General features: G+C 59.7%; 1 protein-coding gene across 2 annotated transcripts; it reads left to right on the top strand.

The window, feature by feature from the left end:
- Positions 1–26,380, top strand: DGCR8 (DGCR8 microprocessor complex subunit). Of its 2 annotated transcripts, none has more exons than XM_062182398.1 (14): positions 1–64; positions 4,521–5,535; positions 6,000–6,159; positions 9,401–9,543; positions 9,671–9,953; positions 10,795–10,992; positions 11,743–11,844; positions 12,406–12,504; positions 13,442–13,524; positions 22,810–22,910; positions 23,084–23,190; positions 23,823–23,950; positions 24,744–24,854; positions 25,567–26,380. In XM_062182398.1, the coding sequence occupies exons 2-14, from the start codon at positions 4,816–4,818 to the stop codon at positions 25,648–25,650; spliced, it is 2,319 nt and encodes a 772-aa protein (XP_062038382.1). In that variant the 5' UTR covers positions 1–64; positions 4,521–4,815; the 3' UTR covers positions 25,651–26,380. The 2 variants fall into 2 exon arrangements, with proteins under 2 accessions (XP_062038382.1, XP_062038381.1); XM_062182397.1 differs by having other exon boundaries at positions 2–64; positions 24,741–24,854.
- The last annotated feature ends 4 nt before the right edge of the window (positions 26,381–26,384 follow it).

The raw sequence follows: 26,384 nt of genomic DNA, 5'->3' as shown, positions 1-26,384 counted from the left end.
GCGGTGAGGTTCTCCCCGCTGCGGTCGGGCTGCGGGCGGCTCGGGCAGGCCGCGGGCGGCGCAGGTAGGTGCGGGGCGCGAGGGGCGCCCCGCGGGCGGGCGGGCGGGCGCTGCGGCCTGCGCACCCTTCCCTCCGTCCCTCCGGGCCGAGGCCGCGGGCCCGGGCTGCGGACGGGGCGCGGGCCGGGCCGGGCCACGCGGAGTCCCAGCCTTTGTCAGGCAATATGGCCGCGGGGGCCCGGGCCGGGGTCGATCCGGGCCCGGGGGTCCCTGGTGCTCGTCGCCACCCGCCCAGCTATGGAGACCCTTACCCGGGTGGCCCGCAGGCGCAGTGTCGCCTCAGGCGCGGAAGGGGCGGACGGGGACGGCGCTGGCCCTGGACGCTGCCCGGCACGGGTAGCGTGGGGACCCCGAGAAGTCGCCTGAGTCTTTTCTCTCCACCAAACGCTCACGGACTGAGCGCCCTGCCAGCCGTCGGGATGTGGTTCTGTTTGCTAACCGTGAGCGTGGTAGAGAGAAACGGGAAGGCGGCAACCTGTTGACAGCCATACCTGTCAGGTGCCCTCCGGCGGACTTGGGTTGCTCGTGGTAGGAACCGGATTTGCCGTTTCGCATGCTTGCATGTCCCTGGTTTGCGGGTGCACGGCGGCCAGTGCCCACCCCCGTTCAGCCGCTCGCCACCCCGCCCCGTTAAACCCGGCGGCCGCACAGGACGCGAGGCCCGGCTGGAGGATGACAAAAGGACTGGATGAGGTCATTGCCGCTGGGTTGGGCGGGAGGCTGCAGCGAAGGGTGCTGTCCAGGGGCGCTGTGCGTCCGCGCCTGGCTCGCGGTCCAGTTGGTAGGGCCGGGCTTGCGGCTGGCCGTGTGCTCCGTGGGCTGCAGGGCCTGCGGGCCTCCCTTTGAGCCCTCTGTGGCCAGCCGCTGCAGGGGAGCACTGTCCGGGGCGTCTGATGGAGGCCGCCTGGTGACCTTGGAGTTGGGACATGGGAGCCCCCTGGCCTCAATGCAGTTTCCTCTGTGTCTTTCACGATCCTGGCTCTGGCCTCCCTTCGGAGCCCCGGCCTCTTGCACGTCCCCATGTGTGGTTACTTTTGATTCCGCCCCTGTCCAGACCACCCGCACCTCTGTTGCTCTTACTCCCGCGTCCCCAGGAAGCCTTGAGCTCACCTTGCGTCTCCAGTGTTCCGCCTCTCTGCAGCTTAAGGTCCTGGCCGAGCGGCCTGGTGAGCCTCCGCCTCCTCTTTGCTCGAACCCTCAGCCCCACCCCCTCACCTGCAGGTTGTTTTTTTGTCTTTTGGACACAAAACGATCTTGTTAGCTGTGTGATGGTGGAAGGACACTTCAGAAAGGTTGTAGGTGATGGAATGAAGAGAGAAGTTCATTTTGATGGCCCCCCTCCAATTTTTTTTTGGAGTAAATGCATAGGTGAGGTTTTCAGAAAGTTCATGGAAAGCATGTATTATGAAAGACTGCATGGTTGGAAAAAGTTGTTCACTGACATAGACATCTGTGGGAAAAGTGTATTTGAGGAGGGGGAAAGAGAAACCCCATGTGCTGGTTTACTCCCCCAAATACCTGTGATGGCCTCGAGGGCCAGTCCTGAGCCAGGACCCAGGCCACAGCCAGGGCTCCGTCCAGGCCTGCGCCATGGGTGCTAGGAACCCAACCGCTTGAGCTGTCAAGCTGCCTCCAGGTGCTGGGTATGCTGGGCCCAGTGTTCCCCTCTTTTTCTCTTTTCACATTTTGAGAAGCAGAGAGAGACAGACAGAGCTCCCGTCTGCTGGTTCACTCCCCAGAGTCTGCAGCGCCCAGGGCTGGGTCAGGCCGAGGCTGGGAGCCAAGGGACTCAGTCCTGTCTCCCCCGTGAGGGGCAGGAGCCCAGCTGTTGCTTTAGCAGGAGCCTGGAATCCGGAGCGGAGTGACCCAGGTGCTCCTTCGGCAGGGGTAGGGGCCTGGAAGGTTGGTTCTTAACCACTCTTTGAAACACCTGCCCCAAGCCGACTCTTTGTGCTTTTCCGCAAACTTTTTGAAGTACCTTTATGAAAATCCCAAGTGGTGTAGACTGAGGTCAGCTGTCCGTGGAGGCGAAGCGGCTCCTCCCTGTGCTCGCTGTGTGGCCTTGAGCGAGGCTCAGTGCTGTGAGGGCTGACAGAGTGGGTGTGCGAAGACCTGAGAGTACGCTGAGGGGCCTCGGGCCGTGTGACGTCACTGCTCGGACCAGTGACCCACCTCAGGATAAGAGCCTAGTGGTGGCCATGCGTGCTTGCCTTCGCTGGCCTGACCCTCTGTCCTGCCCCGGACGCACTGCTGGAGTTAGCCCCCCCCCCCCCACTCCTGTCCCTGGGCTCTTTCTCTTGATGTCCCCTGGAATGTCCCGCCTCCTGCCCCTCTGCCTTCGCTGGCTGTCCTGTCTGAGCTGCCTCCCCTTCCCCAGCCCTATTCTTTGCTTTGTTTGAGCTTGGACATTTCTTAATTTTTCTTCGTGGTTACTCGTGCTCAAAATATGAGCCCCATGGGTTGTGTTCCAGAGTGGCCTGTGTGCGCCACGCGGAAGGTGTTGGAGCAAACTCTTGTTGATGGGGAGAGAAAGCTCTCAGGGATGTACGGCCCTCGCCCAAGCTCGGGCTGGCCATGCTGCCCGCCCTCCCAAGCACCCCGCTCCTACGTTCTGTGCCTCCTGGCCCCTGCGCCTCTTCAGAGCCCCCGCCGCGGTTGTTGCCGTCTTTGCTCTGTGCTGGCTGCCTCTTCAGGGCAGCGGGCCTCCCCATCCTGCACCCCTGCTTGTCTCTGGTCCCCCCACCTCCTCGCGGCTTCACCTTGGGTTTTGTTTCTGCCCCAGAATCACCCGATGGGCTTTCCAGGGTCCCATTTGTCATCTGGGCGTGCACGTGGCCTCTCCCGCCTGCAGGGGGCTGGCTCTGCTCCACTTGGTGGCCTGGGCTTGCCTGGCTGCGCTTCCCGGCCGCCACCGTCTGCTGGCTCCCTCCACCCCAGTCACTTTGGATGGATACACCTTCGGTACCCTGAATTCTCACGGAATTCAGCAGTGTTGGGATGTCTCAGAACAGGAAGTGAAATGCCCTTCCAGCCGTGTCCAGGCCCTGGGGACCTTGTGTCTTGGGGGCAGTGCCTCCCTCGGAGGGGTTTGTTGAGTGAATCGAAGCCAACACGAGGCTCTGCCTGTCGCATTGTGTCCCCGCAAAGCACAGCCGCTGCCGCTGTCCCCTCACTGGTGGGAGTGTGACGGCTGCTGCCTCCTGTTCTTGCGGGGATCTGTGGGGCGCAAGCCGTGTCCCACGTGGGTGTGGCATGCGTGTGCGTCTGCAGCGGTGAGCATGGCATGTGCATGTGCGTGCGCGTGTGCCTGCATGGTCCGCTCCTGCCCTGACGACGGCACCGCTGGGCCTGCCCCCCGCCTCGGCCCGGCCCGGCCCTCTCTTCGTGCTTCCTCTCTAGTGAGTCTTCAGAGCCGCCTGTCTGGGCGGCCTCGCAGCTCCCCAGCCGTGGACTCGCAGCTGTCGGGCAGGCCTGCCTGGAGGCCCCTGCTGGGTGCTGGAACACCTGTGTCCCTCCGGGCAGGACCTCACTTACTGGCCTTCAGCTCCTCCCCTCTGCTCTCCGCTGCCAGTGGGTCGGCAAGGGCAGGGAGCCCTGTGACTCCGTTCTTGGCACCCCCAGGGTCCCTGTCATGCCGTTGTCCCCTGACCTGGAGAGACTGGCACAGCTGGCTGTGTGCTTCCTTGAGAAGGGACCTGCCTGTGGCGCGAGAGTCTCTTCACCCTGGGTGGCTCCTTGGTGCCTCCAGGATGGAGCCAGGCTCCACGAGGCACCGGGACTCTCTCTGCCTTGGTTCCCTCCGTCCCCCGCGCCTCCTCCCCCAGCCCCAGCAGGCTCCCCTCCCCGCAGCCCCGTCCCTCTCTCCCGGGAAGAGAGCTGTGCCTCCAACTCTGGTGACCTCAGCCGCTGCGTCCCTGCCCCCGTCCACGTGCCGCGCTGGGGCCCAGGAGAGCCCCGGGGTCCCTGCCCTGAGGCCCCCTAGTGCCGCAGAGCTGAGCTGAGGGTCTCGCGCTGGCCCTCTGACCCAGCCTTGCAGGTGAGTGGATTCACGTCCCTCTGGTGGCCGGAGGGAGGCCGTGCACACTTTGGGTGTTCCGGAGGGGCGGCCTCCCGTCCCTGCTGGCTTCCCGTTGCTGGCTGAGTTAGGGGAATGCTGCCATGCAGTTCAGTGTGCATTTTTTGTTTTTAATCTTTTTTGAGCTTTGAGAGTCTGTGGTTTGGGTGCTCTTGAAGAAGGAATGAAATGTGGGCAGTTAATAAAATACTTAGCTCGGGCTCGAATTCTAACCTAGCTTCTGAAGAAAGGGAGTGAAGGTAGCGTGTTCTGACGCCTGGACGGCTGTCCTGGGCAGTCCTGTTTGCAGCTGCTTGCACGGCGAGTGGCGCCCGACTCTTACCGTGGGGCCAGGGCGGCGCAGAGGTCTGTCGTTTCGTGACGGGAGTTTTAAATCTCTTTGCAGGTGCAAGAAGAGAGGGGCCGCTTTGGCCTGAAGACCGACTCGCGTAGCCGCCAGTCACTTAAGCTGAGTGCATTGTGATTTCCAATAATTGAGGCAGTGGTTCTAAAAGCTGTCTACATTAATGAAAAGAGCAATGTGGCCAGCTTGACTAAGCCGCCAGCGCACCGCGGCCGGGACGGCCCCGGGTCTCCACGGACTCGTGCATGTTAGCGCTATAGATTTAAGTAAGGTTTTTGTTTTTGGAAAAAAAAAAAACCAACTCTGGTCTTTTAAAGTAGTCTTACCCGCTTTTAATATGGAGACGTGTGAGAGTGCCTCTCCGCTCCCGCGAGAGGCCGCAGGAGAAGCGGTGACGGAGAGCCGAGCTCGCTCCTTCCCAGCGCTGGCCCGTGAACAGTCTCCACCACCTCCCCTGCAAACGTCCAGTGATGCCGAGGTAATGGACGTTGGCTCTGGTGGTGATGGACAGTCCGAACCCCCTGCTGAGGACCCGTTCGACTTCTACGGAGCTTCGCTTCTCTGCAGAGGATCCTTCTCTAAGGGCCGCCTCCTCATAGACCCGAACTGTAGTGGCCACAGCCCGCGCACCGCCCGGCACGCCCCTGCGGTCCGGAAGTTCTCCCCTGACCTTAAGTTGCTTAAGGATGTAAAGATTAGCGTGAGCTTTACCGAGAGCTGCAGGAGTAAGGACAGGAAGGTGCTGTACACGGGAGCGGAGCGCGACGCTCGGGCCGAGTGCGGCCCGCTCCTTAGTCCCGGCAGTGGAGACGTGCATGCTTGTCCCTTTGGCGGGAGCGTTGCGAACGGGGTAGGCCTGGGGGGTGAGAGCGTGGATAAGAAGGCTGAGGAGAGTGAGCTGGATCAGGAAAAGAGAGTGGAGTACGCGGTGCTCGATGAGGTAGAAGATTTTACTGACACTTTGGAGCTAGATGAAGAAGGCGCAGGCGGGTTCGCGGCCAAAGCAATCGTTCAGAGAGACAGAGCGGACGAAGAGGCCTTGAATTTCTCCTACGAGGTATGTTGGCGGTCCCTCTGCGGAGGGCTCTGAGCAAGCTCGGGGAATGGCGGCATCTGTGCAAAGCAGGGAAGTTTAAAAAACAACAACGAACAAAAACCAAAGCGGAGCTGCACGGGAGGCTGGAGAAGAGCGCGTGCGGGGAGGCTGGGCGGGCCGGCTCTTTGCAGTGTCTCTCCGCGGCTTCCGCGGCGCGTGGGGGCGCGTGGGGCTGAGGGCGGCCCTGTTGCCTTCGCCCAGCCCCAGGGGGCCGGCGCTGCGGAGAAGCCTGCACTCCTCTGGTCGGCCCGCGCGGGGCAGGGGGCCTCCTTTGTCGCTCTTCAAATGGGCACATGCCCTGAGGCTACGGCTGGGCCCCCCGAGAGGGCCGCCGCCCTGGCTCTGTCCTCACTGGTGCTGCTGAGGTCGCCGTGGCGCAGGAGTGGGCACGGGGGGCTGTGGCGTCTGAACGGCGTGTTTTGTAGGATGACTTTGACAACGACGTGGACGCTTTGCTGGAGGAAGGCCTTTGCGCTCCTAAAAAGAGGCGAATGGACGAGAAATATGGAGGAGACAGCGACCACGCGTCTGATGGGGAGACAAGCGTGCAGCCGATGATGACCAAGATCAAGACAGTGCTCAAAAGTAAGCGGGCCAGGAAGGCGCACACCTTCGCAGGGCCGCGGGAGTGCACCTGTTCCCTCAGCGAAGGCCCAGACGGCCACGTGGCCAGAGGCACGTGGTACAGGGCAGGACTGCAGGGAGAAGGCAGCCAGGCCCAGGACGCACAGGGGTGCGCGGCCCAGGTGCTGGACCCGTGAGGGCCATGGGTGGCACCGAGTGGTGGGCGCGCTGCAGAGGAACCCGGAGGGGCTTTCTGATGGGATCAGGAAGGGAACCCTGAGGACAAGACTGGCAGCCAGTGGGCCTGGAGGCCGAGCCAGAGGAGACAGGCAGGCGATGGCCGTGCTCTGAGTGCTGCCCCTGCACCAGGTGTTGCGGAGGCCACCAGAAGTAGGCAGACGCTGGGACCTCGTGTTAGTTCAGAGACATTGCTCCTGGGGCCATGGCGTGGCGAGTGTGGTTCGGGCGGGCTGGTACGGAAGCGCATGGAAGCCTTGGCAGTGGGGTGGGGCACGGTGGGGAGAGCAGTCGGGAGGTATCCAGAGTTGTACGGTGAGGCTCCATCATCGCTGTGCTGCAGGTGCAGGTGGAGGCAGGGCTGGTTTCTGTGGGCTCCTGGAGGGACCGCTGAGGCATCCTGGTGGAGGTGACGGGCTCAGTAGAGGGCTAAAGAGATGGCATGGGTGCTCCGGCACACGGGTGAGACCCCTGGCTCGGGCAGCTGCAGAAGGTGGCAGGGACGACTGGGGAGGACAGTGGGGGAGGAGCCTCTGAAGGGATGAATTGGCAGCACTGGGCACGGCTGCTGCCCATGGGTAGTGGTTGAGCAGGAGGGCATGGGGACAGGCAGTTGCTGGTGCGGCAGCTTCTGGGCGAGTGCCGCAGGGCCTCTTCCTGTGGTTTCTGTCGTCTCCCTCTCAGCAGGTAAACCACGTCGCTGCCGTACACCATACACCTGCCTGCCTGGCACGAGCCGCAGCAGGGCCTCACCCCGGTGGCCACCCCAGACAGCTCCTCTTCACCGAGGAGTGGCCTGGACCAGCTGTGCTCCCGTGTTGTATGTGGCTGTGCATTCTGTCAGCTTTTCTTTCTTTGTTTTTTAAAGATCCGTTTATCATTCATTCATTTATTTATCTATTGATTCAAAAGGCAGAGTGGCAGATTGAGAGGGATAAAACAGAGACAGATCTTCATCTGCTGGTTCATTCCCCAAATGGCCCCAACAACCTGGGCTCAGCCAGGCCGAAGCCAGGAGCCAGGAACTCCAACCTGGTCTCCCACGTGGGTGCAGGGGCCTGAGCACGTGGGCCACTGCCGCAGCTTTCCCGGGCACATTGGCGGTGAAGCTGGATGGGAAGTGGAGCAGCCGGGACTCCAACGGTGCCCATATGGGATGCCGGTGCCCATATGGGATGCCGGCGCTGTGGTGCCGGCTTCATCTGCCGCACCTCAATGCTGGCCTCTCTGTTGCTGTTTCTCCTGACTTGGCTCAGAGCTGGTGGAAGTTGGCGCCTTCTTGGTCCAAGCCCATGGAGAGAGGGCCCCATGTGTACGTGCACTCCTAGCCTGCAATGCTCCCTCCCAGGTGTGGCAGCTGATGCGGCCTCTGTGTAGGGGTGAACCCAGGGTCGGACCGCTGGGCGGGGAACCAGTTCGGAGTCACTGACAACTGTTTTCATCGTGTATATTTTCTTTTTTAAAAGACTTATTTATTTACTTGAAAGGCAGAGTTAGAGGCAGTAAGAGAGAGAGAGAGACAGACAGACAGGTCTTCCATCCACTGGTTCACTCCCCTGCCACATGGCCATGACTGCTGGAGCTGGGCCAATCTGAAGCCAGGAGCCAGGAGCTCCTTCAGGTCTCCCACATGGGTGCAGGGGCCCAAGGACCTGGGCCGTCTTCTGCTGCCTTCTCAGGCCATAGCAGAGAGCTGGATCGGAAGTGGAGCAGCTGGGGCTTGAACCGGCGCTCATATGGGATGCCAGCTCTGGATGTGGTGGCTTTACCCAGTATGCCATAGCACCGGCCCCCATCACGTACATTTTCTTAGATTTCACGTGCTTTTTTTCCCCTTTTGCTTCTTCATTTTTAGTTACTCCCAACCCCTGTGAGAAGATTAGGTTTTCAGTAGATCTCGTGCTTTTGCCAGCAGTCAGATCTTTCAGTGGCAGGTGGCAGGTGAATAGTTATTCGTTTGAAACCTTCTCCGCACTACTGCCTGTTCAGTGAAGCAGAGGGTGGGCGTGGAATCTTACAGCTGACCTCAGGATGTGTTCATGTGAAGCAGTCTTTTAAAAGCACTTTGGTGAGAGCGTGCCGCTCAGTTCTGATAGGCACCTGTCACCTGCCCCTGGAGAATCAGCCAGCGGACACTCGCTCTATTAGCAAAGCTCATCTGGTTCCCAGGGGTGCCTCTGCCTACCAGAGAGGTTGGCAAGGAAATGGCCCAGTCTGTGGTGCCTACCAGATGGAGGCTGGAGCCAAGGCTGTGGCCTGTATCTGGCACAGACCTGTCCCAGGGCTCCCACCTTGCACCACACGCAATCCTAGGCCAGAGAGTACAGTAGAGGGAGCAAGGGGGACAGGGGCAGTAAATAGGCATACGGACAGAGCAGTTCTGTGTGTGGAGGCACCTTGGGGACAATACTAAGTGCTTTTATTTATTTCAAATTTGTTTTAAGGATCTATTTGTTTATTTGAAAGGGAGAGACAGATTTCCCATCCGCTGGTTCACTCCTCCAGTGGCTACATTAGCTGGGGATGGGTCAGGCTGAAGCCAGGAGCCCAGAACGCCACCCAGTCTCCCATGTGGGTGGCAGTGGCCGTCTTCCACCCCCTTCACAGGCGCATCAGCAGGAAGCTGGCCTGGAAGCCAAGCAGCTGAGACTCGAACCAGCAACCTGATGTGGGATGCTGGCCTTGCATGCAAGCGACTTAACCCGCTATGCCACAACACCAGCCCCTGTTTTAAAATTTTTGCTGATTTTTGTTTATTTGAAAGGCAGAGACGGAGATCTCACCTGCAGACCCACACCCAAATGCCTAGAACGCAATCCCCGTCTCCCCTGTGGGCGCAGGGACCCGAGCTCTGGAGCCGTCACCTGCTTCTCCTCAGCAGGAAGTAAATCAGAAGCGGCGCCAGGACTGCGCTCTAGCCAGGCACTGATCTGGGCCGAGGGCTCGCTGCGCCGTGTCCTGATGCTGCACCGGATGCCCGCTCCGGGTGTCCATACAGCCATCAGGGCTTCTTGTCTCCCTGCAGGTCGTGGCCGCCCTCCCACAGAGCCTCTCCCCGACGGCTGGATCATGACGTTCCACAACTCCGGAGTCCCTGTGTACCTGCACAGAGAGTCTCGGGTGGTCACCTGGTCCAGACCGTACTTCCTGGGAACGGGAAGCATACGGGTAGGGGAGACATGAGTCGCACACTCAGGCTTGCGCACCGTGCGCCCGCTGCTCTGACGAGAGGCCTCGCGTTTCCGGATTGACGGGGTCGTCCTTACACTTCCTGTTGCCATCTCGCTGTCTGCAGAAACACGACCCTCCTCTGAGTAGCATCCCCTGTCTGCACTACAAGAAAATGAAGGACAATGAGGAACGGGAGCAGAGCAGCGACATCAGCCCCAGCGGGGAGGGGTCCCCCGTCAAGCCCCTGAGCCGATCCGCGGAGCTGGAGTTCCCCCTGGAGGAGCCCGACGCCATGGGCACCGACTCGGGGCCCCCAGATGAGAAGGACCCCCTGGGGGCCGAAGCGGCCCCTGGGGCCCTGGGGCAGGTGAAGGCCAAAGTTGAAGTGTGCAAAGACGAATCGGTGGGTAAGTTCCCCGAGAGTGGTCCTCCCTCGTCCTTGGCGGTGTCTGCGTGTGTCCCAGGCTCTGCATGGCTGGGCTGCTGTGGGGACAGTGCACGTGGCCCCAGCCCTTTCTCTTTGCTTGCCCATCTGACTCCTAAGCCCCGCTTTTTCAGAGCAGCGTGCTCGTGGGGTGTGTTCTGGTTTGTCGGAGGAGTTCCGAGAGGCCTTGGCCTGAGGCTCACTGCTGGGGAACTGCTGCGCGCTCTGGACGGTCCCCGCTGCTTCAGCCCTGCGGTCGCTCTCTGGACGCACGCAGGGTGCTCTCATCCTGCCTGCTGGGTCTTGCCGCTCCGTTCTGCCTGTTCCAGTCTTGGTTCCCGCCTCAGTGCGGGCAGGGGCACAGGGACTTCTGTTCTCCGGATTTGTGCTTGTCTCTGGATGGCTGCCCAGCTGGTCTCCTAACTCCTCTGTGTGAGGTGGCCCTGGCAGAGCTGTGTGTGGTGGGAGCAGGATGAGCGTAGGGCCCTCAGGTAGGGAGCTCCCCGGACACGTGAGTGTGGAAGCAGCGGGCGGTGCCAGGCGGCTGTGGGCAGTCCGGCTTTGGTTTGAATATGGAGAGAAAAGGCTGAAGGCCCTCTCGTTTTTTTGTTTGCTTGTTTCTATTTTTTGTATTCCTGTTCTTGCCCCAAATAAAGTAGAAAGATACCCCAAGGATGGGTCCGTGAGACTGACTTGCACTGGCAGAGCGACAGGAATGAGGAAAGGGACCCGGGCACCGGGGGCGGCCCTGGCCTTGGCCGCTGGGCCAGGAGTGGGCAGGGTTCCTGCCTTGAGTGACTTGGCTCTCTGGTCCACCTCGGCAGATCTCGAGGAGTTTCGCAGCTACCTGGAGAAGCGTTTCGACTTTGAGCAAGTCACTGTGAAGAAGTTCAGGACGTGGGCCGAGCGGCGGCAGTTCAACCGCGAGATGAAGCGGAAGCAGGCCGAGTCGGAGAGGCCCATCCTGCCGGCCAATCAGAAGCTCATCACTCTGTCGGTGCAAGACGCGCCCACCAAGAAAGGTGGGTCACGCGGTGCTGCTGCTGTTGATTTATTCCAGAGACAGGGCTGTTGTCTGCTTGTTCACTCCCAGTGCCCACAGTGGCTGGCACTGGCCTGGCTGAAGCTGGGAGCCAGGAACTCCAGCCAGGTCTTCCACCCGGCAAGGGCCCAACTCACTGCTTCCCAGGGTCTGCACTGGGCAGGGGCTTCAGTGTGAGGTGTGGGCCTCTTTTTTTTTTTTTTTTTTTAGATTTATTTATTCGAAAGGCTGAGTTAGAGAGAGGCATAGGCAGAGAGAGAGAGAGAGAGGTCTTTCATCCACTGGTTTATTCTCCAAACGGCTCAATGGCTGGAGCTGTACCAGTCAGAAGCCAGGAGCTTCTTTTTGGTCTCCCATGTCAGTGCAGGGGCCCAAGGACTTGGGCCATCTTCTACTGCTTTCCCAGGCCACAGCTGGGAGCTGGATCGGAAGTGGAGCGGCCAGGACTGGAACCGGTGCCCACGTTAGGATGCCAGTACTGCACGTGGCAGTTTTACCCACTACGCCGCAGCACCAGCCCTGTGGTTAAGTGTGGGCCTCTTAACCACTAAGCTACGTCCCTGTTTAGCTTGTTGGGTTTAGCATGTACATTTGGTGAATGAGTTGAGTTTGATTCAAAGCTAGTGTTTGTCCGCCACGTTCACGGTGGTGAGCCCCTCTCAGCCGGGTGGCCGAGGCCAGCTCACGGCGGCTCACGCTGTTGCTGGTGGGGTGTGGTGTCTTGTCACAGAGTTTGTCATCAACCCCAACGGGAAGTCGGAGGTCTGCATCCTGCACGAGTACATGCAGCGCGTGCTCAAGGTCCGCCCCGTGTACAACTTCTTCGAATGTGGTGAGTCTCACCCCTCCCCACTGCGGCTCTGAAGAAGCACGCGCGCCACTGTGGTCTGCGCTGCCCGGGAGCCCCGTTCCTCTGGCATGGAGGTGAGAGAGAAGGCCCGAGACGAGCGGGGTGCAGGCAGAGGTGCGCCCTGTCGGAGGGCGAGCGGCTCTGCCCCCTCCGTCCTTCCCTGGTCTCCTGGTGCGCCCAGGTCGGGGAAGGGCCCTCGGGCCTGCTCGTCCTGCAGTCTGTCTCTGCGGGCAGCCTAGGGCTCACTCGTCCTCGTGGGTGTGGCTTCTTTGGCTCTCGGGCTTCCCCACCACGACAGCCCTGTGTCTCTGTCACAGACCTTGGTCCCTGTTGTGGGCACCTCTGCCTGCAGCGCACTGTCCTGTGGTCCCCGGTTTCTTGTGACGTCCCCAGCTGTGCCCTCTGTTGCCGTCTGCCCCAGGCCCCTCAGGCGAGCACACACTTCTCGCTGTCTGCTGGTGTGGGCAGTCTGTATTAGTGCGTACGGGTTCTCAGGCTTTCCCGGCCTTGGCGAGGGCGCTTAAAACAGTCATTTTATTTCAGAGAACCCAAGTGAGCCCTTCGGTGCCTCGGTGACCATTGACGGTGTGACTTACGGCTCTGGAACAGCAAGCAGCAAGAAGCTCGCGAAGAATAAAGCTGGTAACGCGCTTGCCCAGTGACAGACGCCCCCGGGCGGCAGGGTGGGGTGGCAGGGGCACACGTCTTGTTGGTCACCTGCTTGGACTTTTCAAGTGTCGCTCTCACTGGCAGAGGCTCCAGTGGGGTAAAGCGTTCGCCGAGTGACAGCAGGTCTGCTAGGGGCACAGATATGGATGTGGCCCCGCGCGCAGCACGGCTCACCTCCAAAAGCTCGTGTCTGGATTCGCGCCCTCTGCTTTCTGGACTGGGCCTTGCCCTGTTGCCGTACCCAGCCATACTAGAGGGTGGCATCCTTTCCCCGGAGCCCCTGTGACTCCCAGGCGTGGCGCGCGCTGCAGGGGGCCAGTGTACCCCAGGCCCCGGGACTCAGTGTCCCTCGGCGTCGCTTGCTTTCAGTGAGCAGTGCGGAGATGTGGCGGAGAGCTTCCTCATCACGCTCGCCCTCTGTCCTTCCCTGTTCCTGGCTCGCCTGCCTGCTCCAGTCACCAGGGAGACCTCAATACTGTGGCCACCGGCAGGGCCTGGCTTGGGGTGGAGACATCTTGGGCGTGGCCCTGCCACTGTGTGCTACAATCCACTTCCTGCTCCCTCGTCACGTGGGCTCTGCAGACAGTGTACCTCCAGATGTCTCCCTGCCCACGGCAGCCACTGCCGCTGCCCCGTGGTCTGGACCCCCTGCTGTCAGGCCGCCCTCCTGGGGCCAGGTCCTGCTGAGCTGCCCCCTCAGCCACCGCTAGAACACAGGCCGGAGCCATTCCCTTGCCCGCTGCAGGGACTTCAGATCAAGTCCCATGCTCGGTGCGGCCACCCGCTCTCTCTCCGTCCCCACCTGCTCTGTCTTCTCCAGACCCCGCGTCTGTCAAGTGCCCACTGGGCCATCGGAGGGGAGGCAGCGCCTTCGGCTCTGGCCTCAGCCTCGGCCGTTTTCCCTCCGCAGCCCGCGCCACACTGGAGATCCTCATCCCCGACTTCGTCAAGCAGACCTCTGAGGAAAAGCCCAAAGACAGCGAGGAGCTGGAGGTGAGCGGTGCCGTCCTGGCGCCCCCTGCTGGGACAGGTGTCTTCCGTGTGCTGTGCCGCGCTGACCGTGGCCGTGTGCCGGCCTGTGGTGGGCGTGCGCTCGGAGGCCGTCTGCAGCGCCAGGTGTGAGCGGCGTGACTGGGTCTGTGCTTGCCTGTAGCAGGGCTTTCTCCGACTCTGAAGGACGCGCCGTCTGTGTCAGCTTTGAGATAGATTTGTGTGCCCTCGGGTCCAGCCTTTCCGGTTTACATCCTGGGCTGCCGTGTGCTCAGAGTGGCCCAGCCGTAGCAGCTGGCTCCGAAGCAGCCCTGGCCCCGTTAGCCGTTGCGGCCACCACTGCTGTGCTTTCCGACTCTGCGTGGTCACCGACGCTGGACCCTCCCTGAGTGGGAGCAGCACGGGTCCTGGTGACCGCGACTTCTCACCCACGGATGAACCTGCTCGTGTTCTCATTGTGCTGAGATTTTATTAGGAATGAATGCTGAATATTGGCTCACGCTGCTCCCGTGATCCTGTGGCGTTTGTGTTTCTCTGTATGGGTATTAGTTTGAATTTTAAACCAAGTTTGCATTCCTGGGACAAATCCTGGCGTGTAATATTTTTAAAACAATGGTTTATTTATTTGAAAGAGTTATGGGGAGGGTGGGATATCTATTGGCACACAGCACAAATGACCTCAACAGCAGAGTTACAGAGAGAGAGAGAGATCTTCCTTTCACTGGGTCAGTCCCCAAGTGGCTACTGGGGCTGGGCCAAGCGGAAAGCAGGAGCTGGGAGGTTCTGGGTCTCCCACGCGGGGGCAGGGGTCCAGGCACTTCAGCCATCCTCTGCTGCTTTCCCAGGCCGCAGCAGGCAGTTGGGTCAGAAGTGGAGCAGCCAGGACACACACCAGAGCCCATGTGGGATGCTCGCATCGCAGACAACGGCTCTACCTGCCATGCCACAATGCCAGCCTCACGATATTTCTCATCTGAAGATTTCATCTTTGAACCATTGGTTATTTTAGGCATGTTTAATTTTCACATACTTGTGAATTTTCCTAATTTTAGGTACTGGTTTCTGATTTCATTCTACTGTGACTGGGAAGTGTGGTCTCTGTGATTTCTGTCCTTGCAAGTTTATTGAGGCTTGTTTTAAGACCTAACATGGGGCTGGCGCTGTGGCTCAACAGGCTAATCCTCCGCCTTGCGGCGCCGGCACATCGGGTTCTAGTCCCGGTTGGGGCGCCGGATTCTGTCCCGGTTGCCCTTCTTCCAGGCTAGCTCTCTGCTGTGACCCGGGAGTGCAGTGGAGGATGGTCCAAGTGCTTGGGCCCTGCACCCCATGGGAGACCAGAATAAGTACCTGGCTCCTGGCTTCAGATCAGTGCGGTGCGCCAACCACAGTGGCCATTGGAGGGTGAACCAACGGCAAAGGAAGACCTTTCTGTCTCTCTCTCTCTCTCACTATCCACTCTGCCTGTCAAAAAATAAAAAATAAAAATAAAAAAAATTTTAAAAAGACCTAACATGGTACTGGCACTGTGGCGTAGCAGGTAGAGCCGCCACCTGCAGTGCTGGGATCCTATATGGGCACCGGTTCAAGTCCCGGCTGCTCCTGTTCCGATCCAGCTCCCTGTTATGGCCTGGGAAAGCAGTAGAAGATGGCCCAAATCCTTGGGGCCCTGCATCCACGTGGGAGACGCAGAAGAAACTTCTGGCTCCTGGCTTCAGATCAGTCCAGCTCTGGCCGTTGCAGCCATTTGGAGAGAGAACCAGTGCATGGAACACCTCTCTCTCTCTCTCTCTCTCTCCCTCCCTCCCTCCCCTCTCTCTCTAACTCTGCCTTTCAAATAAATAAAGAAATCTTAAGAAAGAAAAAAAAAAAGGACCTAACATATGGTCTGACCTGGACCTTGGCAGAGTATGTGGCTGCCATTACTGGGTGGCGTGTTCCAGCTGTCTTAGCTTGGGCAATTGATGCTTTCTTCGTTCTCTTTCCTTAGGGGTCTTCTGCCTAGTTTTTTTTTTTTTTTAAATCCATTTTTAGAGTGAGATATTGCAGTCTCTCAATATTGTTGACCTGCCTGCTTCCTTTAATTAATTCGGTCTGTTTTTGCTTCATGTATTTTAGGGCCGTTGTTAGGAACATACATGTTTATAATAGTTAAGTCACCTTGAAGGGCGGATCTACTTGTGATTATAAAATAGCCCTTGTTTGTTGTTTGGCCTCAGAGTCCATTTGGTCTGATATTAGCCTAGCTGCTGGCTGCTTTTACGTGGGCTAGCTTGCCATCCTTCCACTCTCAACCTATATGTCTTTGAATCTAAAGTGTGTCTGCTGTAGACAACACTTAATTGGATTTTTAAGATCTGCCTGTCAATTTTTACCTCCCAATCAGAATGTTTAGCCAGTGTGATCATGACATTGGGCTTGCTCTCTGGTCCTGGGCTGTTTTTGGTTTCTTAGTCCCTTCGTTACTGCCTTTTGTGTTAAGTGAGTACTTTCTAACGTATCATTTTTAATTCGCTTGCCTCTTGTAACTGTATTTTTCAGTAGATATTTTCTTAGTGGTTGCCCTGGGAATTCCAGTAACATTTAAACTTTTGGCAGTCTCATTCAGATTAATGCCAGCTAATTTCAGTTGCCTGCAGGAACTCTGCTTCTATATAGTTCTTTCTGCCTTTCACTGTTTCTGTGACGTGTCATCTGTGTGTTAGGCGTCACTGACAGATGCTTGCAAGTATTACTCTAGGAAGCTGTCTTTAAAATCGGGAGGAAAACTGGTGTTGCAAGCGAAAAACATTGTATACTGTCCTTTTTTTTATTTTTATTTTTTGACAGAGTGGACAGTGAGAGAGAGAGAGACAGAGAGAAAGGTCTTCCTTTTACTGTTGGTTCACCCTCCAATGGCTGCTGCGGCCGGCGCACTGCGACCGGTGCACCACGCTGATCCGAAGCCAGGAGCCAGGTGCTTCTCCTGGTCTCCCATGCGGGTGCAGGGCCCAAGGACTTGGGCCATCCTCCACTGCCTTCCCGGGCCACAGCTGAGAGCTGGCCTGGAAGAGGAGCAACCAGGACAGAATCCGGCGCCCCGACTAGGACTAGAACTTGGGGTACTGGTGCCGCAGGCGGAGGACTAGCCTAGTGAGCCACGGCGCTGGCCTATCCTTTTGTTTTTTTAAGATTTATTTATTTGAAAGTCAGAGTTAAGGAGGGGGGGTCTTCCATCTGCTGGTTCACTCCCCAGTTGGCTGCAATGGCTGGAGCTGCACCGATCAGGAGCCAGGAGCTTCTTCCAGGTCTCCCACATGGGTACAGAGGCCCAAGGACTTGGGCCATCTTCTACTGCTTTTTCAGGCCATAGCAGAGCGCTTGATGGGAAGTGGAGCAGCCAGGTCTTGAAGCAGCGCCCATGTGGTCTGCTGGCTCTGCAGGTGGCGGTTCTACCTGCTATGGTACAGCACCGGCCCCCACGGTGCTCTCGATTCTTTGGATTTGCGCTGCTGCGTACAGAGTCCTTTTATTTCAGACCGAGGGCTCTTAGGTGCTTCTGGCAGGGCTGGCCTACTCCAGTGAATCCTGTTTTGGTTTGCCTGTAATGTCTTCATTTCTCCTTTATGTTTGAAGTATAGTTTTTGCTGGATACAGAATTCTTGATTGCCATTTATTGCTAATAAGAATTGGCCATCCCACCTGGGCCGGCACTGTGGTGTAGCAGGTGAGGCTGCTGCCTGCAGTGCCGGCATCCCATATGGGCGCTGGTTCTAGTCCCCGCTGCTCCACTTCCCATCCAGCTCTCTGCTGTGGCCTGGGAAAGCAGTAGAAGATGGCCCAAGTCCTTGGGCCCCTGCACTCGCGTGGGAGACCCAGAAAATGTTCCTGGCTCCTGGCTTTGGATTGGCGTCACTCTGGGCGTTGCTCCCAACTGGAGAGTGAGCCAGTGGATGGAAGACTTTTCTCTCCTCCTCTCTCTGTGTAACTCTGACTTTGAAATAAATAAATCCTTAAAAAAAAAAAAAAAAAAAAAAAGAATTGGTCATCCCACTGCTTCCTGACTTCCAGTTTAGGATGAGAAGTTGGCTGTTAAGCTTCTGAGGCATGCTGGGATGTTATACCTCACTTCTCTTCCTATTGGCAGGATTCTCTTTGTCCTGCCTGCCACGGATGTGTCCAGTTGCCAGTTTGTTTTGTTGAAGTTTGTTGAGCTTCTTGTAGATTTATGTTTTGTTGTTTTTTGACATTTACTTGTTTGAAAGGCAGAATGACACACGCGGGGAGTGGATGGTGATAGAGACAGGGAGAGGGGGAGAGAGAGGTGTCTTCCCTCTGCTAGTTTACTCCCCAAGTGGCCACAGTACTCCGGTCTGAACCCAGCGGAACCCAGGAGCTAGAAACTCCATGTGGGTCTCCTGGATGGGTGGCGGGGCCCAAGCTGCTGGGGCGCCTTCCGCTGCATTCCCTGGCACGTGTGCAGGGAGCTGGGTGGGGAGCAGAGCAGCCAGCCCTGGAGCTGGCATGCTCACATGGGGTGTCGGCATCACAAGGGCTGCTTTAACCTGCTGTGCCACAATGCCAGTCCCTAACTAGTGCCGTTTATTAAACGTGGGGAGGGAGGGCCGTAGTCTAGCCCTGGTATCCCGCAGGTTCCCGAGGCGCCGTTCTTTCTCTTCATTCTTTTGTCTCCCAGGTTCTCAGACTGGGGGTTCTCGCTGCCCGACCTTCTTGTGCGCTGGCTAGCTCCGGGAGAGAATACTTCCCTCTGTTGATGGTCTCCGGTGGGACGCTGTCTCATACTTGCTGTGTCTTTTCCTTCTTCGAGGTGTCTGTTACAGGAGACATAAAGCCCTTGGTCGGTCCAGCTTTCTCGGGATCAGCTTATAGTGACTGCTCTCCCTCCGCAGGGCAGGCCGTCTGTATGTTCCCATTCCCTGTTTCCCTGTCTCTCCTAGCTCACTGCCACAACAAAGCAGCCCAGCCCTGTCCTTCCACCTGCACAGGGCCTGTGGGACAGCCAGGGCAGGGGTGTGCTGCTCAGAGTCTGCCGTGCAGCCCTGGTTCAGCTGCCGGCCTCTTGTTTGCCCAGCTGGTGTTGTAGCCTCAGGCAGCTGCAGTGTGAGACAGTGACAGCTGGTTACCTTGAACCAAAGCCCTGGGCTCCTGGGCACCCGCTGAGCTTGGAGCGGGCCAGAGAGACGTGTCCTCCCGGGAGCCTTTGCCAGGGAGCTGGTGGGTCAAGGTCAGGGCCCTGGGGGGAGCCTTCTTCAGGGGCTGCCACAGAGCTGGGAGAGGGGACAAGAGTAGGGCAGCTCCTGTTGTCAGCGAGAGGCAGCCGTTTTCCTGCCTGATGCTCCTACGACTGTTGAGAGCCCTCGTGTGATTTCCAGAGAGCTGAGGAAGGCGACACCGAGCGTTCTTGTCTTGTGTCCGGTTTGGAGGTCCTTGGTCCACCAAAACAGTTTTTCAGAATGAATCTTCAAATTTTCCAATCTTGGGACCTACCTTGTGGTGTAATGGGTAGAGCTGCGCCTGCGATGCTTGCATCCCGTATGGGCGCCAGTTTTTGTCCCGGCTGTTCCACTACTTATCCAGCTCCCTGCTAGTGGCCTGGGAAAAGCAGCAGAAGATGGCTCAAGTGCTTGGGCCCCTGCACCCATGTGGGAGACCTGGAAGAAGCTCCTGGCTTCGGCCTGGCCCAGCCCTGGCCACTGCAGGCAACTGGGGGTTGAACCGGTGGATGGAAGGTCTCTCTCTCTTTCTCTAATTCTGACTTTCAAGTAAATAAATAAATTTAAAAAAACATTTTCCCCAGTCTTTGTGGACTGCTACAGTTATGCAGTCAGCTGCCCATGATAGTGTGAAGTAGCTCTCTGGCTGTGTCCTCTGTCCCGTATGTAGTTTATTTTGTCATGGATGGAGCACTGGCAGGTGGAAGGTCCCACTTGCAGCAGGTGTAGTCTTCGTTCCCTGGAGGGGCTGAGCAGAGGAGGTCGGCTTTACAGACAGGAAGCACAGTAGACGGGCTGTCCCTGGGAGGAGGGCACGGCGACAGCAGCGGGACAGCAACTGGTTCACGGCAGGTCACGCCCCGCTGCCCCGGCCCTGCGTGGCGGCTTTGGCTGCTACTCTGCTGATTGCTCTGCAGGTCACACAAACAGCTTAGTTTCAGCTTAGTGGCTTGGAGCTTTGAGCATCAGTGACTCCATCTTGGTTTTCAGCCAGGGCTGTTGGGCCTTAATGCAGGAGCTTAGTCCAAAACTGTAGCCTCCTGGAATACTGTCCTCCCCAGGAAGAGGTGCGTTTCAACCTAATTTCTGAGTGAGCTCCCTGTGGGGGTGACTGCTCTCCTGTTGGCGAGAGTCCCCCGCTGAGGACGGGGCTGCTGGCGCGGCTGCCTCCCTGCAGGCGTGGGTGGGGCCAGGCTCTCCTGGGCAGCGGGGGCGCCTTCCTGAAGGGGCTCTGGAAGGAAGCTCCCCTGGGGAGGAGGCGTGTGGGAGGGCTCCACATGGCTGCTCCCGGCCGCCGAGGCCGTGCGCTGGTTCACCTGGTGCCTTCTCCCGGGAGTTCGTGTAGCATGTCCCGAGGGAACAGGCCCTCTCGGCAGCCCCCAGTTAAGATGCCTGTGGCTGGCGGGGCCAGCTTCCCGCCCGCCTCTGCCAGGAAGGTTCCCACGACCCCTCTGGGCTTGTTAGTTGCCGGAGAAACTCAGAGGATTCAGGAGACCATTTTAGTTGTGATAGCTGTGTATTGTACAGGACACACATAGCAGGTGACACTTAGGAATTCCGGAAGGATCCTGCACGTAGGAGCCTCTGTCCCCGCGGAGCCGGGTGCACCTGTGTCGTGGCCCGCAGCTGTGCTCCGCAGCGAGGAGCGCCGCCCCCTTCCAGAGGCATCCTCACCACCACCACCGCTGCGGTCAGGAGGTGGGGCTGAGCGTCCTCACCTTCGCCGGGACCCCCTCCTGAGCTGCCTCAGTGGCATGAGCTCAGGTGTGGGTGGCGCCGGGTAAACAGAAGCCCTCCAGGTTTTTAGGCGCTGTGGGTGTTGGAGTCGAAGTCCAGATAGACTTCACCTTGGGTAAGGCTCCCCACTACCACGGAGATAGACGTGCTTGAGGAGTTTCTGCCTCCTTTTGAACAATTCCCTTACAGGCAGAGAAGAGACAGCTCTCCTGTCTGGTCCACATGGGGCTGGCCCATGTCAAAGGCAGGAGCTCGGCTCCAGCTGGGTCTCCCAGGCGGGGGGCAGGGATGCCAGCCCCGAGCCAGCACCTGCTCTGTCCCGGCGCGCGCATCAACAGGAAGCTGGAGCTGGAGTAGGGCTGGGACACGACCCAGGCAGGTCAGCACGTGCTGGGGTCCCTGTCCCAGGCAGCATCGTGTGTGTGTGTGTGTGTGTGTGTGAAGATGGAAAGGCAGAGTTAGAGAGGGAGTGACATGGAGATTTTTCCATCTGTTGCTTCACTCCCCAAATGGCAGCAGCATTGACTGGGGCTGGGCCAGGCCGGAGCCGGGAGCTGAATCCGGTTTCTGCCTGCTTGTTCACTGCTAGCCTTGTGGAGGAACCGAGGGTCGTCTGTGTCAGCCTTGTGTCTTCCCTTTGCTAAACTCCTTTACGTCTCTCACTTCCCTGTGGATTTCTTGGATTTCCTAGGTCCGGATCTGTCCCTTGTGAACGCTCCTCTTCCGATCCGGGCGCCCCGACCCCCGGGTCTTCGCCTGCGGTAGCGTGGGGAGGGCGGAGCCTCCTCTCTGTTTCTGGGAGGGCGGCATCCAGGCCTTTCTTCTGCAGCTGCCTGCAGCAGGCTGAAAGGCCCTCTGTCCTGTGCCGAGTGTCGAGAAAGGCCGTGGGGTTGTCCTGTGCCGAGTGTCGAGAAAGGCCGTGGGGTTGTCCTGTGTGCCGAGTGTCGAGAAAGGCCGTGGGGTTGTCCTGTGCCGAGTGTCGAGAAAGGCCGTGGGGTTGTCCTGTGCCGAGTGTCGAGAAAGGCCGTGGGGTTGTCCTGTGCCGAGTGTCGAGAAAGGCCGTGGGGTTGTCCTGTGTGCCGAGTGTCGAGAAAGGCCGTGGGGTTGTCCTGTGTGCCGAGTGTCGAGAAAGGCCGTGGGGTTGTCCTGTGCCGAGTGTCGAGAAAGGCCGTGGGGTTGTCCTGTGCCGAGTGTCGAGAAAGGCCGTGGGGTTGTCCTGTGTGCCGAGTGTCGAGAAAGGCCGTGGGGTTGTCCTGTGCCTTCTCTGTTTTTTCCACGCACCCTTTCTGTGTCTGTTGATCTTTTCATTTTCTTTTTTTTTTATTTAGCCTTTTTAAAATACAAAAGTTTAGTGAGTTGATTCTGTGTTTTCAGTCCGTTCCGGGGCTGACCCCGGCTGGGCAGCGGGCGAGCCTTGGGCTGTGTTAACGGCGCCAGTCTGCTCCCGCTGTGTGTGCAGGGTCCACATCTGAGCTCCTGGGCATCCGCCCCGAGTGCCAGGCCGTCGTGCGGTGCAGGTAGCGTCGCGAGATGAGCTGGCAGCCGTCCAGCTTTGCTGGGATTTGGAAGGAGTCTGTACAGAGTCCGGTCTTCCCTTACCTACGTGTTTGGTGGTCCGCTCCAAGAAAGCCCTCCGAGCCTGGGTTCTCACCTACGGATCTCACTTGTTGGGTAGATTCCGGTAGTCTGTGCTTTCCAAGGCTGGGGCCAGCCCTGTGACGGCTGTGAGCTTGGCGCGCACCCCTCTGGCTGGGCGGCCGCTCCGTTTGGTGTCTGGTGCTTGCTTGTCAGCTGGGAAAAGCGACTCTCTGCCCAGTCCCGGGCCACCTCGTGCTGGGCTCCATCAGGTTCCCAGAAGGGCCTGTCGCAGTGCAGCCTGGGAAACATAGTAGTAGTCAGCCTGATGGCGTCCCTGTGACGGGAGGGGAGAGGAGCCAAGTGAAGGTTGGAGTGGAGCTGCCACAAGCCGGGGGATATGTGCCCGGGGCCGCCGGTGGCATCCAGGGGGGGCGCAGGGAGACCCTTGCTCTCCCAGCCGGCTCCCTTGGACGTGCTTGGGCCGGAGCTGTAGGGCTGTACCTGTGATTTGTCTTGGAGACGCTGGCCAGGCCAGACCGCCCGTCGCAGTCTGGGCCGGCGTCTCCGTGGGGCCTCTGGCCTCGGAGAGCTGGACTTTGCAAGGTGCCCGACTTCCCTCGCCTGTGATTTCCAGAAGGCTCCCCCCTCAAGCCTCGGCCTCTGGTTGTCCCTCTGTCAGTGAGAACGAGGAGGCGGGGTCCCAGCGAAAGTGTCCGGGGACGGCGGCCGGGCCGGGACTCACAGTGTCCGCTTGGTGTTGCAGTACTTTAACCACATCAGCATCGAGGACTCGCGGGTCTACGAGCTGACCAGCAAGGCTGGGCTGTTGTCTCCGTATCAGATCCTCCACGAGTGCCTTAAAAGGTAAGGCAGGAGCTCCCGGCCGTTCCTCCTGGGCGGAGCCCGTGGGATTGTGTGGGGAGGATGGAGGCTCCCCCGCCTGCCGCGAAGCAGGTGGGGAGCGTCCCCGAGCAGCCCTCCCCAGGAGTCCCGTTCTCTGCTCGCTGCTCCATGCCACCTTGTCTTGGCTCTTGTAGAAACCATGGAATGGGGGACACATCCATCAAGTTCGAGGTGGTTCCTGGGAAAAACCAGAAGAGCGAATACGTCATGGCGTGCGGCAAGCACACAGTGCGCGGGTGGTGTAAGGACCCCGCTCCCGCTCCCCGCGCGGGCTCCCCAGCTCTGCCCCGCCACCACCCTGGCCCTCTCCCCAGCTGTAGCAGTGTGGAGCCTATGCCTGTGCGGCCTGTGCCCTGTGGCAGGAGGGGAGGCCGGTCTCCCAGCACTGCAGGCAGGGGTTCTGCACCACGCCTGCCCCTCACCTGCCCTCCGCAATTTGGTCTCTGGGCTCCTGTGTCCGAAACTTACCTTTGTTGGATGCCCGAATAACTCAGAGCAGTTTTGTGCAAGTGACAAGGCCCTGGGAAACTGCCTGGCCACACGTGGCCCCGGGAGCCCTGGGCTTCCCCGCTGAGGCGCTCCTGAGTGGGCAGGCTGGGCGAGCGCCTTGGCTAACCTTGCTGTCCCTCGTCTGGACAGCATCTGGTGTCCCCCCTTACCCCAGCGGCACCCCCGTGTCCCCGGGTGGTGCTGCTGCCACTCTGAGCTGTGGGCTGGTGGAGGGTGGGAGGCCCCGTCGCCGAAGGCCACAAGACTCAGGTGCCCAGCGTGGTGGCAGGGCGCCTAGGCCCTCCTGTAGCAGGCTCCGGCTGCCTGCACAGTGCCAGGCCGCAGGCGCACGGGACGCCCTCTCCACGCATGCTCCTCTCACAGGCAAGAACAAGAGAGTTGGCAAGCAGCTGGCCTCCCAGAAGATCCTCCAGCTGCTGCACCCACACGTCAAGAACTGGGGCTCCTTACTGCGCATGTACGGCCGCGAGAGCAGCAAGCTGGTCAAGCAGGTGACGGCCCCTCCCTGGACAGGCGTGAGGACCGCGGCTCTGCCCCGGCTCCGCCTGCCCCAGAGCTGCCCCAGAGCGCTCCATGCCATGCCCGGGGTCATTTCCCAAGTGTGAGTGCTGCCGGGCCGTGTAGAGATGGCAGGAGACGCTGGTGCGAGCCAGACCCTCGCCCCCCTGCCACAGAGGGCTGCACTGAGCTTCCCTGAGGGACCCCAGGGGCTGGGGGTGAGCCTGTGGCCTTTAGCTGAAGGGTGTGTCTCCTGTCTTGTTCCTCCTGTTTTTGCCACGTAAACCAGTGCCCACACCGAGGGGTGGCAGGGAGCGCTGGGAGGTGTGTGTTTGCTGTGTCGTGTTTCCCCAGCCTCGGCTGACTGGCATCCCCACAGGAGGAGGGGTGCTAGGGGTGCAGGTTGGGCGAGCTCTGGGGTGGCTGTGGGCCGCCAGGCCAGTCAGGGGGCTGTGGGAAGTGAGGGGCAGTGTAGACATAGCTGCCGCCTGTGCTGTGCGTAGTCCCGCCTGAGCCCGAGGGAAGAGAAGCCAGCCAGGCTTCCACCCGCGGGGGCAGTTCTGTGCACCGCCGCGCTCCGGCTGGCTGTGGGACCCCTGGGGATGGCTCATGGCGAGACAGGAAGGGGCTGAGCAGAGCTGGGCCGTGGCGGGAGCCCCCTCCCCCGCTGCCGGTGGTCAGTTCTGGAGGCGCGCTGGGCACAGCAGGCGCCCCACCCCCGCGCTGGAGTCGTGGGACACTGTGCTGCCCCGCAGTCCCGAGAGCAAGGCGTGTGCTCCCCAGGAGACCTCGGACAAGAGCGTGATCGAGCTGCAGCAGTACGCCAAGAAGAACAAGCCCAACCTGCACATCCTGAGCAAGCTCCAGGAGGAGATGAAGAGGCTGGCCGAGGAGCGGGTGCGCGCTGCTCCCCGCCCCACCGCGGGGCAGTAGGCCCTCGGGGCCCTCAGCATGCCTGGAACCCCCTTCCAGATGAGAGGCGCTCTTCTCTGAGCTGCAGCACGTAGGGCTACGTCTAGAAAACCCCTGCTTTAGTTCGAGCGCTGGCAGGCCGGCCTGCGGGGTGAGGGGCGGCCTCTGTCCTGACGTGGTGCCAGAGCTGAGGCCAAGCCCGTGGGAATCTGCAGGGCTTGGGGAGCAGGACTAGGTTCCAGGAAAGTTCTGTAAAGCCACTTTGGACACCCACCCCAGAGAGGGCTCTGTCCCCAGGCTCTATTTTGGGTGGTCACACACGACCCTGCCTCTGGGCCTTAGGGGCCCCGAGCGTCTGTCCTGTAGCTGTGGCCTTAGCCCTGCCTGCCCTGTGGTGGGTGTGGTCCTTGTCTAGCTAGAGCTAGCAGGACTGGCCAGCCTGTCCCAGGAGAGGGCAGTGGCCCTGGCTGGAGGGGGAGGGCTGATGGGACCTGGGAGCCATGCTGACCCACTGCACTTCTGGCGGTGTCTGTGGTGTGTGATGCGCTGTGGCAGCCCGGCCTTTCCTCAGCTGTGTCCCCCTTGCCTGGCTGGCCTCACAGGCCTGGTGCCCTCTGGCCTGTAGGCCTCCTGGTCCCCGGCCGAGTCCCTCTGGCCAAGCCTTCCTTGGCTTCGCTAACCTTTGTTGTCCTTCCAGGAGGAGACTCGGAAGAAGCCCAAGATGTCGATCGTGGCATCTGCTCAGCCTGGCGGCGAGCCCCTGTGCACTGTGGACGTGTGAGGCGGTGGCGTGGGCCAGGGCCAGGGCCTGCCAGCTGCACTCCAGGGAGACCACCGGCCTCTCTGCAGCATCTGGCTGCCAGCCCGCGTCCTTCACTGTGGCCGGTGTGCCGACGGCCTGGGCCAGATGGTGGGGGTCTGGTGCACACACAGCCACAGCTGCAGCACACACGCCCAGCCGCAGCTCTTCCCGGGAGGCTGCTCTGGGGCCTGAATGGATGCTTCAGGATCAACGCAAAGTGACTACACGTAGAAGCTGGTAGCTCACAGGCAGCCGTGGACCCTGCTGTGCCTGCCTGCTGCAGACTGTTTTTATGAACGACTTCATGAATTTTAGTATGTAGTACGCACTGACACCAGATGACATGAGAGCAGGCGGCCACGCCCTGTGGCTGGCCCACAGTGCCGGCTGGCCTGTGCCCCCAGCTCCTGCGGAGCCGGCGCAGGGACCTGGTCTGACGGTGCCCACAGCACCTGTCCCCTACCCGCCTCCTGTATTTGCCTTTTCTCTGAAGCCCCAGCGATTGAAAGGAGCACCTGAGACCATCTTGGTGTAAAATAAACAATTTTAGCCTCAGAACTGTTTTTCAGAGATCACAGGCAAACTGTGCAGGGCTCCGGCCAGGCCTCACCAGCCAGCCAGCCAGGACAATAGCTGCTTGCTGGCCGGGGTGCCGCTGGGCTGTGGTCCGCTTTTCCAGTCCAGTCCTAATGCCCTGCAGGCCACCTGCCTGG

Source organism: Lepus europaeus, chromosome 23 (genome assembly GCF_033115175.1).
Source record: "Lepus europaeus isolate LE1 chromosome 23, mLepTim1.pri, whole genome shotgun sequence".
In the NCBI taxonomy this organism is placed as follows: Eukaryota; Metazoa; Chordata; class Mammalia; order Lagomorpha; family Leporidae; genus Lepus; species Lepus europaeus.
This window is presented reverse-complemented; position numbering and strand designations above follow the sequence as displayed.